Here is a 17,610-nt window from a genome sequence, read left to right as displayed (position 1 = left end):
AGAATATTTTTAATTATTCTGCCCACATTCACTGGATATGAGCAATCGTGCTTTCTGATTGGCTACTGTACTACTAGGCTATCAGAGAAAAGCAAAATGGCAGAGCTTGTTACTGAACCAACCGAGGAAGAAATAAAAACTCGACTCGAAAACAAAACCAAAAAAAATACAAAATATGGAATAGAAGTATTTGATGGTAAGAACATATCTTTTGTATTTTTCAAGAATTATTATTAAAGCATTTTTCACAAATTGCTACTGTCATTATGCTGGTTTGTTTACGTTCTAAGTGGAAATGATTTTGTCGGACATTTTGTATAAAGTTTTTATTTATTGAATTTGCAAGAAATAAAAATGCTGTGTTTCTCAAAATCCAGTGAATGTGGATAGAATAAAACAACTATTCCATTCAATCTCGTCATACATGGATTATAGCCAACTCGGTGCTATGCGCCTCGTCGGCTACACTGCAAAAAAACTGAAAACTGAATTTGAGGAGAAAATTCCCTAACACTAGTGAAATTGTCTTGCTGCATGGACAGATAATTTTACTTGACAAGACATCTTGGAATAAGTTGGTTCCAATCTAGAACTAGTTTTAATAATCTCAGAGTTGGTGTCTTGTATTCGTCTATGCTCCGAAAGTGATATCTTAACAAGCTAGAATATCTTGAATGTAGTTGAAATGAGGGCGACACGGTGGTGTAGTGGTTAGTACTTTCGCCTCACAGCAAGAAGGTCCTGGGTTTGAGCCCAGCGGCCAGCGAGGGCCTTTCTGTGTGGAGTTTGCATGTTCTCCCCGTGTCTGCGTGGGTTTCCTCTGGGTCCTCCGGTTTCCCCCACAGTCCAAAGACATGCAGGTTAGGCTAATTGATGGCTCTAAATTGACCGTAGGTGTGAATGGTTGTCTCTATGTGTTAGCCTTGCGATAACCTGGTGACTTGTCCAGGGTGTACCCTGCCTCTCGCCCATAGTCAGCTGGGATAGGCTCCAGCTTGCTTGCAACCCTGTAGAACAGGATAAGCGGCTACAGATGATGGATGGATGGATGGATGGATGGATGGATGGATAGTTGAAACGATCTAGCATTTCCTATTAGAAGAATACAAAACACCAACTCTGAGATTATTAAAACTGGTTCTAGACTTATTCCAAGTTGTCTTGCCAAGTAAAATTATCTGTCCATGCAGCAAGATAATTTCACTAGTATTCAGGAATTTTCACCTCAAATTCAGTTTTTGGTTTTTTTTTTTTGCAGTGTATCAGCTCATGTACAACTTGATGTTGTGGAATAATTGTTAAATATATAATGGGTTTTTGTGCAAAAAATGTGCAGTAAATTCAAGACCTATATTATCCAGTAGAGGGTTTATTTTGCAGTAATGACCAGATCACTGTACATTATCCCTTAAATAATCAATAAATAAAATTTCAATAATATGATTTGAAAGAAATTTTCTCCAAATTCATCGTTAACATGTTCTAGTATGGTTTGAACACAGCTCATACAAAACTAAGTAAAATCGACTACATATGGTATTAATATTAGTGATCTGTGTAACATGCCCGAAATCCATTTCTGTCACAATATTGTTTTTAGAAAATCTTTAATATTTTCCAAATTAATAATCCATAACCTATTTTAAGTAAAATGACTTTAAACAACAGTGAAAAGTAAGTACAGTAATATTTTATCATTTATTTATTCATCTTTCAACTATGAACAATATACTCAGGAGTAGGCCTCAGTATTTCCCAGTCTGGCCTTATTCCCAGCATGTTTCCCAGTTAAATTGTACGGTATTTTTGAGTTGATTGGAGTGTGTAGGAGCTTTCAAGCTGTAACCCATGACTTCCTGATTAACTGGGGAACAAATATGAGGTGACACAGAAGCCAAATTCTCTCAGCATCAACATGGGAAAGATAAGAGAACACATAACCCTAATGAGGGAAAAGAAGTGTGTTGACCTTTATAAGTCAGGGAATGGTTATAAAAAAAAATAGTGACTCGCCTGAAAATGTCCATTTCCAATGTCCTGTTAGGGCAATAATAAAAAAGTGGATACCAGCTGGAACTGTTACAAACTCTCCTGGAAGAGGACCCAAGTTTATTTTGCCTCCATGTACAGTGAAGAGGAGGGTAAGAGAGGCAAAAAAAAAAAATCCCCAAGAATCACTGTTGGTGAATTACAAGAAAAAGAAATATCTTGGGGTTTCCGAGTCTCCATGCCGACAGATTATTTAGAAAGTTCCAGAAAAAAAGCCTTTTCTGTCAGTTAACCTCAAATGTAAGCACCTGAAGTTTGTGAAATGCTTCTACAACTTTGACTGGAATTGTGTTCTCTGGTCTGATGGAACAAAAATGGAGCTTTTTGGCAAAAAAAAATACTCACGGTGGGTTTGGTGTAAAAAGAAGGATGGCTATAATGAAAAGAACCCGATTCCAACTGTAAAATATGGTGGAAGTTCTGTGATGTTTTGGGGCTGTTTTTCCTCCAAAGGCCTGGAAGCCTTGTTATGGTTCATGGCATCATGGACTCCATGAAACACCAGGACATTTTAAATCAGAATCTGGCTCCTCTGCCAGGAAATTAAAACTGGCTTATTATTGGATCTTCCAGCAGGACAATGATCTGAAGCATATGTCCAAATCAACACAAAATAAAGTGGTTTGCTGAGCACAGAATCAAGCTTCTGCCATGGCCATCTCAGTCCCCTGACCTGAACCCCAGTGAAAACCTGAAGAGGCAGTGTGTGAAATGGGGGGGGGGGGGGGGGGGTTTATTATCGAGACAGTAAACATGTACATGTATTTATCGAGACAGTAAACACATCAATGATAAAGAAAACAAATGCTTTTAATCCATTTGTTGAAACAAGTAAAGATGTATTCCTAGATGTCAATGGACCACCAGCACACAACTTTGACCCAGACAGGTACATAAGATCATGGGTTGCAAGTGGGCACCGTATGTCTGGCTACTCTAAACCAGGAAGAAAGTCAGCAGCATCTGCTTCTCGCCCTCTCTGGCGAGTATGGAAGTAGACTCTTCATCTTGTACACATTTATACAGTAGTTTCACTGTCAAATTTTACGTAAACAAGAGAAACATTTATTGACAAACTATATAATTATATGATTTATCACAACATGTTTGTTTTATTAAAGTCATTTTTTAAATTTATGTGCAAATACTTCTAGAAATATCTTCACGTGATATGGCAGTATCAGTTTGAATAAAAGGTTTCCTCTTATTTATACATTGTTTATTTACCTTATTATTATGGTATAACATATTATTACGGTATAACAACAACTGATTCCCATACAGTTTATTATCTAAGTTTTGGGTGACCAGGGTCACTGACCCCCCCCCAAACCAAAATCTATTTCGCACACTGTGAAGAGGAGAGAGTACAAGAGAGGGCCGAGGACCCTGGATGATTTGGAGAGATTGTGTAAAGAGGAATGATCTCAGATGCCCTGCTCTGTATCTCCAACCTTATAAAATGTTATACAGTGATGCTTGAAAGTTTGTGAACCCTTTAGAATTTTCTATATTTCTGGATAAATATGACCTAAAACATCATCAGATTTTCACACAAGTCCTAAAAGTAGATAAAGAGAACCCAGTTAAACAAATGAGACAGAAATATTACAATTGGTCATTTATTTATTGAGGAAAATGAGCCACTATTACATATCTATGAGTGGCAAAAGTATGTGAACCTTTGCTTTCAGTATCTGGTGTGACCCCCTTGTGCAGCAAATAACTGCAACTAAACATTTCCAGAAACTGTTGATCAGTCCTGCACACCAGCTTGGAGGAATTTTAGCCCATTCCTCCGTACAGAACAGCATCATCTCTGGGATGGTGGTGGGTTTCCTCACATGAACTGCTCGCTTCAGGTCCTTCCACAACATTTCCATTGGATTAAGGTCAGGACTTTGACTTGGCCATTCCAAAACATTAACTTTATTCTTCTTTAACCATTCTTTGGTAGAACGACTTGTGTGCTTAGGGTCATTGTCTTGCTGCATGACCCACCTTCTCTTGAGATTCAGTTCATGGACAGATGTCCTGACATTTTCCTTTAGAATTCGCTGGTATAATTCAGAATTCATTGTTCCATCAATGATGGCAAGCCATCCTGGCTCAGATGCAGCAAAACAGGCCCAAACCATCATACTACCACCACCATGTTTCACAGATGGGATAAGATTCTTATGCTGGAATGCAGTGTTTTCCTTTCTCCAAACATAACGCTTCTCATTTAAACCAAAAAGTTCTATTTTGGTCTCATCCATCCACAAAACATTTTTCCAATAGCCTTCTGGCTTGTCCACGTGATCTTTAGCAAACTGCAGACGAGCAGCAGTGTTCTTTTTGGAGAGCAGTGGCTTTCAACCCTGCCATGCACACCATTGTTGTTCAGTGTTCTCCTGATGGTGGACTCATGAACATTAAAATTAGCCAATGTGAGAGAGGGCTTCAGTTGCTTAGAAGTTACCCTGGGGTCCTTTGTGACTTCGCCGACTATTACACGCCTTGCTCTTGGAGTGACCTTTGTTGGTTGACCACTCCTGGGGAGGGTAACAATGGTCTTGAATTTCCTCCATTTGTTCACAATCTGTCTGACTGTGGATTGGTAGAGTCCAAACTCTTTAGAGATGGTTTTGTAACCTTTTCCAGCCTGATGAGCATCAACAACACTTTTTCTGAGGTCCTCAGAAATCTCCTTTGTTTGTGCCATGATACACTTCCACAAACATGTGTTGTGAAGATCAGACTTTGATAGATCCCTGTTCTTTAAATAAAACAGGGTGCCCACTCACACCTGATTGTCATCCCATTGATTGAAAACACCTGACTCCAATTTCACCTTCAAATTACGTAACTGCTAATCCTAGAGGTTCACATACTTTTGCCACTCACAAATATGTAATATTGGATTATTTTCCTCAATAAATAAATGACCAAGTATAATATTTTTGTCTCATTTGTTTAACTGGGTTCTCTTTATCTACTTTTAGGACTTGTGTGAAAATCTGATGATGTTTTAGGTCATATTTATGCAGAAATATAGAAAATTCTAAAGGGTTCACAAACTTTCAAGCACCACTGTAGGAGAGACTGAGTGCTGTTTTGCTGACAAAGGCAGGGGTGCCAATAATAGTGGCACATGTGGATTTTTTGTTGTTGTTGTTGTTGTTGAAAATAATTATTTCTTGATGAGGGCTTTGTTCTTCTGTGAATAAATTTATTTCAGCATTGAGCAAACTTTAATTAGTTTAGAGAGTAGTTCATCTCACCTCATCTCATTATCTCTAGCCGCTTTATCCTTCTACAGGGTCGCAGGCTAGCTGGAGCCTATCCCAGCTGACTACAGGCGAAAGGCGGGGTACACCCTGGACAAGTCGCCAGGTCATCACAGGGCTGACACATAGACACAGACAACCATTCACACTCACATTCACACCTACGGTCAATTTAGAGTCACCAGTTAACCTAACCTGCATGTCTTTGGACTGTGGGGGAAACCGGAGCACCCGGAGGAAACCCACGCGGACATGGGGAGAACATGCAAACTCCGCACAGAAAGGCCTTCACCAGCCACGGGGCTCGAACCCGGACCTTCTTGCTGTGAGGCGACAGCGCTAACCACTATGCCACCGTGCAGCCCTTAGAGAGTAGTTAATAATTGTAATTGAGTAGTTTTTCAGGCTAACTGAAATAAAAAGAACCTGTCAGACTCATCTGACTTTATTTTCAGTGTTTACTGGCCACAGAAACAGGTTTTAATGACATGGAGTCCAGTCTTTGTCAGCTTGAGGTACACTTCCATGCATCTCATTGAACAAGTCTGGACTTGACTTCTTCTCCACCATATTATTATTATTATTATTATTATTATTATTGGGCGGCACAGTGGTGTAGTGGTTAGCGCTGTCGCCTCACAGCAAGAAGGTCTGGGTTCGAGCCCCGTGGCTGGCGAGGGCCTTTCTGTGTGGAGTTTCCATGTTCTCCCCGTGTCCGCGTGGGTTTCCTCCGGGTGCTCCGGTTTCCCACACAGTCCAAAGACATGCAGGTTAGGTTAACTGGTGACTCTAAATTGACCGTAGGTGTGAATGTGAGTGTGAATGGTTGTCTGTGTCTATGTGTCAGCCCTGTGATGACCTGGCCACTTGTCCAGGGTGTACCCCACCTTTCGCCTGTAGTCAGCTGGGATAGGCTCCAGCTTGCCTGCAACCCTGTATTATTATTATTATTATTATGGAATTTAGTTTCCTAAACGGTCCAGTAGTTATGTTGTGACGCCTGTAGATGGTAGCATAATCATACTAATGTCACACTGTACACAAAGTGTCTGACAAATTTGACAGTCACATATGCATGGGCGCCGCCAGGGGGGGAAAGGTTAGAACAATTCTAGGGGCCCAGCACTGCCATGGGGCCCTTTAAGGGGCTGATAATATGCTTTTAATGATTTTAATAAGACTTTTGAAATAACAACAATGCAATATTCCATCTGGTAAAATGAGCTAATTGAACAAGGTTGTCTATTTCTTGAGTTCTTCAACATATTGTCATTTAACCTTCCCCCTTTTGCGAAATGGTACGGTCCAGTTCTGGTAGAAGTGTGATGCGTTAAATCTGTGTGCTGATCAGTGCAACACTACTTGCTGCTGTGTCGCGGTGCAGCAGCCAGCCAGCCAGCAGTGGAGTGCGTACAGTCTATGATCGCTAAATATGAAGAGTGGCTGTCAAAAATGTAAAGAAAGGCAGCTGAAAGCTGAGAGGGACCGGAGAGGCAGGCAACTGGTCACTCAGTTTTTCCCAAAGAAACTATCGCTCACATGTGTGTTCAATGTATTAGCGAATGGTAAATGAACAGTATGAACATGGTTGGATTAGCCTATCAAGAGAACACTTTTACAGTTTGTAAAGTGACATTTTTTCCATTTTAATAACTGAACTGACTTGTGTGATAAACAAGATGAAATATTACGTTATGCTGGTGCTAATAACTAGTGCTAATAACCAGTTTCATAACTAATGGGGTGCCCTAAATATGCAGAGATTCAGCCTCGGGGGACCCCCGCCCTACCAAACCACTGAACCCCCCTTTGGAGAAGGAGGTAAGCAGCAATACAACCCATAAATGCTTTAGGATTGAAGTTTTTAATGAGCGAGCGCCATATACAGTTTGCTAAAGTTGGGGGGCCCAAAATTCTAATCTTTCATGGGGCCCAAAATTTCTGGCAGCGCCCCTGCACATATGAGACCCAATACTTGAGAGTAGGGAGAAAATGACAGGAAGTAAGCAGAAAGTGCCGCTTGCATACAAATGTTAATTTTGTTGTTGATTTAATAATATGTTGTCTGTTTTTATTTGTAAGTCATGATATTTTTCTGAGCCTTATATGTCATTGAATTGTCCCACTTGACATTTCAAGTCACTATTACTTGCACTTGATTAATAGTGCCTGGAGAAATAATAACACACACAAAAGCAACAGCAGGGATCATTTTACTGCTATTATTTTCAGAATGCAATACAATCACAGTTAAAGAGATTGAAAAAAAAAAACCCAAACCATCCTCCAGTAGGTGCAACAGAGGTAAGACAAGAGTAACAGACTTATTTTGAAAGAGATTTATGTTAACATTTAATATACATGTAATGATTTCCTAATTCACCATAATAGAGATAATTGAATCTCTATGTGGAATTTTGCAAGCCATTAAAGATTGATTATCATTTGCAGCAAACCTGGAAAGCTACTGATTAAACTTGATGACCGTTTGAATCAGGTCAAAGCTTGGAAAGTCCATGGCAATGATTCCGAAACACAGTGCTGATCCCTCAGCATGCAGCATTTGCAGATAATCATATAGCCAAGGGTCCATCTTTTCTGCCACCTTTTTCGGTGTTAAAAACATGCCTTCAAACGTGCCGATGCCTGTGCCACTGGAGTAGGTCAGGATGAGAGAATTTCCTCCACACTCTTTCATGGCTTGATTGAGGTGCTGTAAGGTTTCTTGCTCTTTATCTTTAACATTAGTGACCTTGTAGTCATCTTTGGAGTCAGTTTCCAACATAGGGACTCCAAGCAGAAAACTGTCTGCCTGTATGAAGACAATCTTGCCTCTTACTTCATCTAGTTGTGGTATGGCAGAGTTCACCCAAACATTGCTATCGCCCTCAATGAGCTTTGAAACCAATTCCTGTACTTTACTCTTATCAAACAAATCAGGCTTGAGTCGGGCGAGAACCGTTTCACTTGGGAACGCCGACAGGAACACCTTGAGTGTTTCAAGAGCCTTGGAGAAGGTCGAGTGCTGGTAAACAATCCCGTGCATAAGGTACAGCGTGTTTTCAAAAGCATACACTCGGAGGTCCAGGTACCGGATACCTGCCTTCAGCTGGTCTTCCAGAGTCCAGGCCTGGCATTCAGCCGCAGGTCCTCCATAAAGTGCCATAGTGTCATGCGTTGCAGGAATGGTAATATCAGACAGGAGAGTGTTACCATCCAGTTCCTTCATCCAGCCGATATTGTAGGACTCTGGAAGGACGAGCTGCGCATTATCGTTGAAAGCCAAACTTTGACTTTTGATCATTCCAGCAAGCAACCTGGGACAAAAATGTGAATTTGAAAATTTCAGATGTTGGAGCATGGATGATGGATCTAATGCATTTGTCCCAAAGCTGTGTGATGATTGTGCAAGCTTGTACTTTCCTTGGCAGATCTTATCTTAAAAGATAACTGCTATGTCAATACACACCCATAAAAGATTATAATGCACATTAAGCTGTTCTCTTAAAGCAAACTATGAAATGAATTCACTGAAATGAACAGAACTGAGGTGGATTCAAACTGTAGAAAAGAAATGTTACATGTTGAAATAATATTATCTGGGGAAAAAAACGTCCAGGTGGCACTTTTGGCGTGTTTTTGCGTCTTATTTCATACTTACAGAATAAGTAATGGCACACAGAGGATTTGGTTAACAATCATTTTCTTCATCTTTGCCTATAATTAATGGTGGAAAAATACAAATCATTAAAAAAAATTATGTTTTACAACAGCTCATTCACTTTGGCACTAAAAAGTAATACAACACATTCACTTTGTAACTGGTATAAAAAGTAATTCACTGCTAATGAGCTAACCAAAAAGGCATGAATTAATAAAATAGTTTTAAGAATTGTGATGTGATAATTTGTGATAATTTTACAATGACTTTAAAAGCATTGAATCTATACTATCTCTGAATTAATTCCTAAAAGTGAAACATTTTGAAATATTATCGATAGTTTGTCGATATTTCTTTCTTTTTTTTCTTTGATGTATAAATGTAGTGGAATTCATAAACTCCAGAAAAAGTCAAAGTACTCACTCGATGTGATGAACCAGTCTGGCTGAGAAACCAAGGCGAAATGTGTTTGCTGTTCGATTTCACAGGCTTTATACAAAAGACATAGGGTGTGTATGTAATACATTTCGCCTGGTAATTTATCATGCTTTGAAATGATATTTTCTGTGATGTGTTTTTGATTACAAAGAGGGCAAGTCTCGATAACAGCCATGGTTTCAGACTGTAAGTTGGATTTAAGTTTAAGTTTAATGAAACTGTTAGATTACAGCCCACTGCTGTAAAGTTTCAGCTAGGATTATGCGTGTGAAATCTTGTTGATTTGGACACTTAATCAACTCCTTTCTGCTCTCACAAGACAATAAGCACAGCTAAATTAGCTAGCTCATAATTATGCAAAGTAAACTACTCTTAGCTATGGTTAGCTTTTTTAAATTCAGGTGTAAATTCAGGTTGGGAGAAGACCAGAGTTATGAAGCTATGGACCAGAGCTATGGACAAGTCTGGGCTCCCCAGAAGTTTCAAGGCTTGGGTCTACAAACATGGGATCCTCCCAAAAATTGCATTACTTGATTCAAAGCGGCCTTCGCCTGGTCATTACGACATACAAAGAACGCAGGTGCAGGAATTAGAACAATACACAGTTCAGAAGGAAACAGGTCACAATGACTGAGCAGAAAACAACCTCTCAGTAACATCAACCTCAACTCATTGAAATGAAATAGCGTACGACCAGGACAAAATATGATTTTGGATGTGATTACACATGAAATGTTCCATAGTACCTGGTGAGTAGTGTAGCTTATTCTGTTGTTAATGCTGGGGCTGACAAAATTGTTGTTTTAATAACACATTTTAATTTAGTATAAATATGCAGGTGATAATAGGAAATCGAGCGTGCTGATTGGTCGAGAGGCTCGGACTATTTCTTGATAATCACCTCGAGTGACTTGGCAAAATGGCGGCCAATCGCTTCGTCACTGTAAGTGAGGAAGAATTACAAATATTTAGTCTGGCCTCGATCCGTAGACATTTCTGAAGGGTGTGGGAGGAACAAACCGCTGTCTTTCAAACTGTCTCTGTGCGTATAGGCCAACGCTCTGACCAATCAGCGCAACAGTGACTGTGACGTAGTCAGAGCGACAGAAAGCAGTGGGGGAGGCCTTGAAATAAATAATTTTTCAAAATGCGTATTAATTAATAAACAGGTTCTAGATATTAAGAAGTTTGGAGATAATGACCACAAGTTTGGAGTCTGTACCACATACTTAACATACACTCTTATTTTTTTCAAGTGTTTTTCAAGGGTTTGCTTAAACTGTTTTTGAGAGTTTTTATTTAGTGGTGTTTGGTGAAATAATTTCCCTTAAATTTAAAATAACGGGAAAATAAGAAACAATCAAAAAGTAATGTTTCAAAGCTGTTTATTAATTCTTCATACTGCACAAACTAGCCCATCCTTTTGGCTACGAGCGGAGCCAGCTGGTAGATCAGACTTTTGCCATAGCCGGTCGGCAAAACAGCGAAAACGCCCTTCTTGAAAAGGAATGAGCGGAGAGCCTCTTCCTGCTCATGTTTCAACGAAAACTCCAAGTCTAATTCTTCTAAAACTGATTCCAAAGTGGAGTCAAACGCGCGCTGTTCACTAGCCGTAGCCATCTTTCCTGTTGTGCTTTCTCCAGCGTCGCGCAGCTTTGTCGTCACTCCTGCAAAAGCCCGCCCAAAGAATCCAAACAACAACCTTGCGTTGTGATTGGTGGGCACGATTTGATGCCCGGGGTGTTTTTGTTTATATGGTGCGAGGCTAGACCCACTCGCTAGGCAAAAATATTTTTGGCCGCTAGGCGGGTGGGTCTAGTTTACTAGGCTAACAAATATTCTGAAAGAAAATGCTGTTCCTAAAAGTACTAAAGATGCTACAAAATTTGGTCTAAAACTATTCAATGGTAAGGTGGAATTGTGATTTATTTGATCGGTTTCAAAACAAAGTATTTTATGTGACTCGGCGTAGATAAGTGACAAGTCTGTGCTGCACCATTATTACATTTGCATGCCGCTTTTGAAGATTGAAATAAATTTTTTTTTTAGATTTTTTTTAAAACAATCACCTGTGTATTTATATGAAAACAATTATCCACCTCAGGCTCAGTGAATATCGGTGAATAATAACCTCGACTTTGTTTCCATTATTATTCACCGATATTCATGTCACTTTCTGTGAATAATTGTTAAATATCAAAGATAATCTGTTATTAACGTGTTAAAGCATATATTAGGGTTGTCAATATTAATGTTCCACTTTGAGGAATATGAAGGAGACAAGAACCTTGAATGCTTGTATGATGCCATCACTAAAGAGAACGCCTCTGGGCATGCAATGCTGGACACGATTCTGGTCACTGAGCAGCGGAGCAGGAGGGCAGTGGAGGAATTCTGTGCTTGCCTGAAGAAGGTCTTTGTGGTTGGGATCAGGGCCGCTGACAGCTTTGGCTGGGCCCGAGACAAAATGCTCTGAATGGGCCCCCCCTAACAACCCCGGGCCAACCCCCCCACACACACACCTCTCTTATCCCAGTCTCTACTCACTCCAACCCTTAAATGACAGGTATTCAAAAACCATTCAACCGGTTCACTGAATCTTTCCCCCCTGTACTGTAACGGAATAAGCGGTGACTGTTATTTTGTATCCTTTAACCGAACGCCATTAAATGTATTCCGTTACGCCCCAAGCCTGCATGCGACAGCCCCCGCAATGCCTTCCTAAACTCGTGGATAGTCTACTATAATCACGCGATTGGGGTGCTCTTGAAGGAGCAGCGATGGACGGGGGATTTCGGGCAGGGCTGGGGGCGAACATAGTATACTGTGCGTGCGTACTGTCCAGTGTGAAAAGCAGAGAAGAACACACCGCTCAAGAAATGGCAGGATATGATTGCGGGCTAATGTGAATATTCTTAGCTTCAATCAGATATATGAAACACAATGTTATTAAGCCGTTGTGGTTATGAAATGATTCAATGCCCTGTGTGTTTGATATGGTGTTCAGTGTGTTCACTCTCCCCTCGTTTGTAACATGAATTGCGTGCCGTGCGTGCCTTGGTTGGGGTTACTTTACGGGGCTGGAAAAAGTTGGCTGTGTCTTACCTGGCTCAGCTGCCCCACTGCCTTTGCTAGTACCTGCTGCATCATCCGAATCTTTTTTAAAATATTTATGCAGTGAGCCCCTGAGTCTCTTGGTTTCTTCCTCTCTTTTTCTCTTTTCTTTTCTGTGCTCCTGACTTGTGCATGTTGGCAAATGGTACGCACGCTGATTGTCGAAGCACTATGATCGAACGATGTCGTTTTTTTCCCCTTAATCAAAGAGTCAGACCAAACCATTTTTGCATTAGGGGTGGTAGGGGGTTCTTGACGCCTTTTTCAAAGACAATTGTTAGGGTTTTGCTGGGATTCGAACCTGGTTCGTTGGTGTGATAATCCAGCAAACCCCCACTAGGCCACCAGGGGGATGACTCAAATGCAGAGGCGTGAGGCGGAAGTAGAAAAAGAATCAAAAGGTTTATTTAAACTATATACACTATATACAGGGCAAAACAAAAGACAAACAAAAAAAAAAACAAAGAGTATAATCCAAAAGAAAAGCAAAGTGCAAAAATTCAAAAGCTAAGAAGATCAAAAAACACAGTACAAAGGAAACTGGAGATAAACATAACAGCACAAAGACTCCGTGACAAGAGGACTGAACTCAGGGGTATAAATAGACAAACTAATTAAGGACACAGGTGAAGATAATTAGGCAATTAACACAAACACAAAACACAGGAACAGTGGCGGCCTCTAGAGGCCAAAATGAACACGACAAGAAAAGGAAATAACAGCGGCCTCTAGAGGCCAAAACAGTCCTAGTCCTAACAGGACCCCCCCCTCTAGGAGCGTCTCCTGACGTTCCCAGGGCGATCCGGATGGGCCGAATGGAAGTCCCGACATAGTTCTTTATCAAGGACATCCCGAGCAGGAACCCAGCAGCGCTCCTCAGGACCATAGCCCTCCCAGTCCACCAGATATTGCAACCCGCCGCGGACCCGGCGGGAGTCAAGCAGGCGATTCACAGTGAACACAGTCTGCCCCTGGAAGATGCGGGGGGGTGGGGGGTTCCTAGGGGCAGGGGCATACGTAGACGTCAGTACGGGCCGTAACAGGGAAACATGGAAAGTGGGGTTGATCCTCAGAGTCCGGGGCAACTGGAGCCGGTAGGAGACAGGGTTCACCCTGCGCACCACCTTGAAGGGGCCAATGTAGCGAGGAGCAAGCTTGCGGTTCTCCACCCGCAGTGGAAGGTCCTTAGTGGACAGCCAAACACGCTGCCCAGGGCGGAAAGCGTGTGCAGGTCTTCTATGGCGGTTGGCCTGAGTCTGGTTGGTTCTGGAGGTCTGTATGAGGGTCTTCCTGACCTTGCTCCAGGTCTTGCGACACCGTCTCACATATTGGTTGACCGAGGGCACCCCCGCGTCCTCCTCCTGGTCCGGGAACAGAGGTGGCTGGAACCCGAATTGGCACTGGAATGGCGACAGCTTGGTGGCCGATGACTGCAGGGTGTTGTGGGCGTACTCCGCCCATGGCAGCCAGGTGCTCCACGATGTCGGGTTATCCATAGCCAGGCCTCGCAGGGTGGTTTCCAGGTCCTGGTTGAGCCTCTCCGTCTGACCATTGGACTGTGGGTGAAACCCAGAGGAGAGGCTGGCAGTGGCTCCGATGACCTTGCAGAACCCGTGCCACACTCGGGAGGAGAACTGGGGCCCTCGGTCTGAGACGATGTCCTGTGGAAGACCAAAGACTCGGAAGACATGATTAAACAAAAGTTTCGCAGTTTCAAGAGCAGAGGGGAGTTTGCACAGTGGTATGAAGCGGCAGGCCTTGGAGAATCTGTCAACTAAGACCAAAATGACCGTGTTACCTTGTGACTCAGGGAGACCCGTGATAAAGTCGACTGCCACGTGGGACCAGGGACGCCGGGGAATGGTCAGAGGATGCAGGAGACCCTGGGGACGCTGTCGTGGGTTCTTGGTTCTGGTGCAAACCTCACAGGACAGGACAAATGACCTTACTTCCTTCTCCATGTTAGGCCACCAGAAGCGTCTTTTCAGGAAGTCCAGGGTCCTCCGAGCTCCCGGGTGGGCGGTGAGAGGGGAAGAGTGACCCCACTGGAGAACCTTGGCCCGGGCTTGATGTGGGACGTACAAGAGGCCTGGTGGCCCCGTCCCAGGACCGGGGTCCTGGCGTTGGGCTCGTCGGACAGCCTCCTCAATACCCCAGCGGACAGGGGCCACAATCCGGGACACAGGGATAATAGGCCCGACTTCATTTTCCCTGTTAGTGGCAGAGAACAGTCTGGACAGTGCGTCAGGTTTGGTGTTCTTGGAGCCGGGGCGGTATGAGAGGGTGAAGTCAAACCGACTGAAAAACAGGGCCCACCTAGCCTGTTGAGGGTTCAGTCTCTTGGCTTGCTGGAGGTACTCCAGGTTCTTGTGGTCAGTCCAAACCAGGAATGGATGTTGTGCTCCCTCCAGCCAGTGCCTCCACTCCTCAAGGGCCAGTTTGACCGCTAGCAGTTCTCGATCCCCCACATCGTACCGGGACTCAGCAGGACTCAGGCGGTGGGAGAAGTAAGCGCAGGGGTGCAGCTTTCCTTCCGAACGTTGAGAGAGCACCGCGCCGACACCACTGTCCGAGGCGTCCACCTCCACGATGAATGGTTGGGAGGTGTCCGGGAGAACCAGAATGGGTGCCGTGCAGAAGCGGTCCTTGAGGTCTTTGAACGCCTTTTCTGCCTGAGGAGACCAGCCATAAGATCCACCTGTCCCTTTGGTGAGGTCTGACATGGGTGCTGCCACAGAACTGAAGTTCCTGATGAACTTGCGGTAGAAGTTAGCGAATCCTAAGAACCGCTGAACCTCCTTAACGGACTTGGGAGTAGGCCAATCCCGGACGGCCAGGGTCTTGACAGGGTCCATTTGGAGTTGGCCTGTCCGTACAATAAATCCCAGAAAGGAGACCTCGGGAACATGAAATTCGCATTTCTGGGCCTTGGCGAACAGATTGTTCTGTAGCAGCCTCTGGAGAACCTGGCGGACATGGTGGCGGTGCTCCTGCACGGTCTTGGAAAAGATAAGGATGTCGTCGAGGTAGACAAAAACGTATAGGTTAATCATGTCCCTTAAGACGTCGTTGATTAGGGCCTGAAAAACAGCTGGTGCGTTGGTGAGTCCGAAGGGCATCACCTGGTATTCGTAGTGCCCAGACGGGGTGTTAAAGGCAGTCTTCCACTCGTCTCCCTGTCGGATACGGATGAGGTGGTATGCGTTCCGTAGGTCCAACTTGGTGAAGACGGTGGCGCCTTGGAGCAGGTCGAAAGCTGTGGACATCAGCGGAAGGGGATATCGGTTGCGCACAGTGATCTTATTCAGGCCCCTGTAATCAATACATGGTCGGAGCCCCCCATCCTTCTTGCCGACAAAGAAGAAGCCGGCTCCAGCAGGTGAAGTGGAGGGTCGAATAAACCCAGAGACCAGGGCATCTTTGAGGTATTCCTCCATGGCCTTGCGTTCTGGCTGAGAGAGTGAAAACAGTCTGCCACGAGGAGGGGTAGTCCCAGGGAGCAAGTCGATGGCACAGTCGTAGGCCCGGTGCGGAGGAAGAACGGCGGCCCTGCTCTTGCTGAATACCTCCTTGAGATCCCAGTACTCTGTGGGAACTTGAGATAACTCGGTGAGATCAGGGGGCTCGGCAGGAGACACAGGAGAGCTAGAGAGCAGACAAGAGGCATGGCATGCAGGGCCCCATTCCACAACCTGGCTTGTTACCCAGTCTATGCGAGGGTTGTGGCGAGTAAGCCAAGGAAGGCCTAGAATAACTGGGAACTCAGGTGAAGGAATCAGGTGCAGGGATATTTCTTCCTTGTGGCCTTGAGACTGGAGGAAAACTGGAGAAGTAACTTGGGTGACTCTTCCATCACCTAACGCTTGGCCATCGAGGGCAGACACAGACAGTGGGACTTCAAGAGGTGCAGTCGGAATATTGATGCTTTGGGCGAAGTGAATATCCATAAAGTTCCCAGCCGCCCCTGAGTCTATCAAAGCTTGACAAGAGTGGACAGACTCACCCCAGGAGATGGAGACCGGGATGTAGATTCCTTGGCCAGGGAGTCCGGGAGAGAGGGTAGGCCCCGTCACAACCCTCCCTCGGCTGGACGGGGCGGTCCTTTTCCCAAGAGTTCGGGACATGATGCTCGGAAGTGACCAGGCTTGCCACAGTAGATGCAGCACTTGTCCCTCCTTCTGCGCTCCCTCTCAGATGCGGAGAGGCGAGTACGACCCACTTGCATGGGTTCTGGACAGTCACTGAAGGAGGTAGACGGTCTCCAGGTAGAGGTAGGGAGGCTGGGGGGGCTCAAGGCTTGGTGGCGTTCTCTCATCCTGTTGTCCAGACGAATAGCATGTGAGATGAGGGTTTCGAGGTCACTTGGGCATCCAATAGAGGCCAGACCGTCCTTGATGGGGTCAGACAGACCATGGTGGAAGGCTGACACCAGGGCAGTCTCGTTCCATCCACTTACTGCTGCGAGTGTTCGGAACGAGATGGCGTAATCTGCGACGCTTCCTCCTTGCCGGATGGACATGAGCTTTCGGGCTGCGTCGGTACTGATGTCTGCCTGATCGAAGACCCGAAGCATCTCTTCAGAAAACAGCTGGAAATCAAAGCACTCAGGTCCCTGTCTTTGCCAGATAGCAGTAGCCCAGGCTCGCGCCTTACCAGCTAATAAGGTGATCACAAGGGCAATCTTGCGGCGATCCGTAGTGTAGGTGGTAGGCTGAAGCTCAAAGGTGAGTTGACACTGGGTAAGGAACTCTCGGCACTCACTGTGCTTGCCGTCATACCTCTGTGGTGCAGGAAGGCTGGGTTCGCGAGGTGAAGAAGGCAGCATTGCAGGAGGCACTGGAGCAGGAGTGGGAGCTGGATCAGGAGCAGGAGATGCAGGCAGAGATGTCAGCTGTGCCAGGGTTTTCCCAATTTGCTGAAGCAGTTCCTCGTGGCGAGCGAGGGCCTCACGTTGGCTGGTGAGCGTACGTCCATGAGCGTCCATGGTCGCTCCGAAGCGTGTCAAAGCTGCCATAATTCCCTGAAGGTTGGCCGGGTAGACAGTTGAAGCAGCCTCTGCTGAGTCGGTCATGACGG

General features: G+C 44.4%; 1 protein-coding gene across 1 annotated transcript; it reads right to left on the bottom strand.

Moving 5' to 3' along the window:
• Positions 1-7,785: 7,785 nt before the first annotated feature.
• Positions 7,786-9,528, bottom strand: LOC132868010 (1-phosphatidylinositol phosphodiesterase-like). Its single transcript, XM_060900986.1, has 3 exons — positions 9,406-9,528; positions 8,983-9,038; positions 7,786-8,638 (listed from the first exon to the last, which is right to left on the bottom strand). Exons 1-3 carry the CDS (start codon positions 9,526-9,528, stop codon positions 7,786-7,788), a joined length of 1,032 nt encoding a protein of 343 aa, XP_060756969.1.
• Positions 9,529-17,610: the final 8,082 nt, after the last annotated feature.

The sequence above is a fragment of the Neoarius graeffei genome, chromosome 19 (genome assembly GCF_027579695.1).
Source record: "Neoarius graeffei isolate fNeoGra1 chromosome 19, fNeoGra1.pri, whole genome shotgun sequence".
In the NCBI taxonomy this organism is placed as follows: domain Eukaryota; kingdom Metazoa; phylum Chordata; class Actinopteri; order Siluriformes; family Ariidae; genus Neoarius; species Neoarius graeffei.
This window is presented reverse-complemented; position numbering and strand designations above follow the sequence as displayed.

Coding starts and splice junctions, on each gene's coding strand:
- LOC132868010 (XM_060900986.1), bottom strand. CDS start 9,528: ATGATAAATTACCAGGCGAAATGTATTACATACACACCCTATGTCTTT. Junction 9,039..9,405: donor AGACTGGTTCATCACATCGA/GTGAGTACTTTG, acceptor CATTAATTATAG/GCAAAGATGAAGAAAATGAT. Junction 8,639..8,982: donor TGTGTGCCATTACTTATTCT/GTAAGTATGAAA, acceptor TTTTTGTCCCAG/GTTGCTTGCTGGAATGATCA.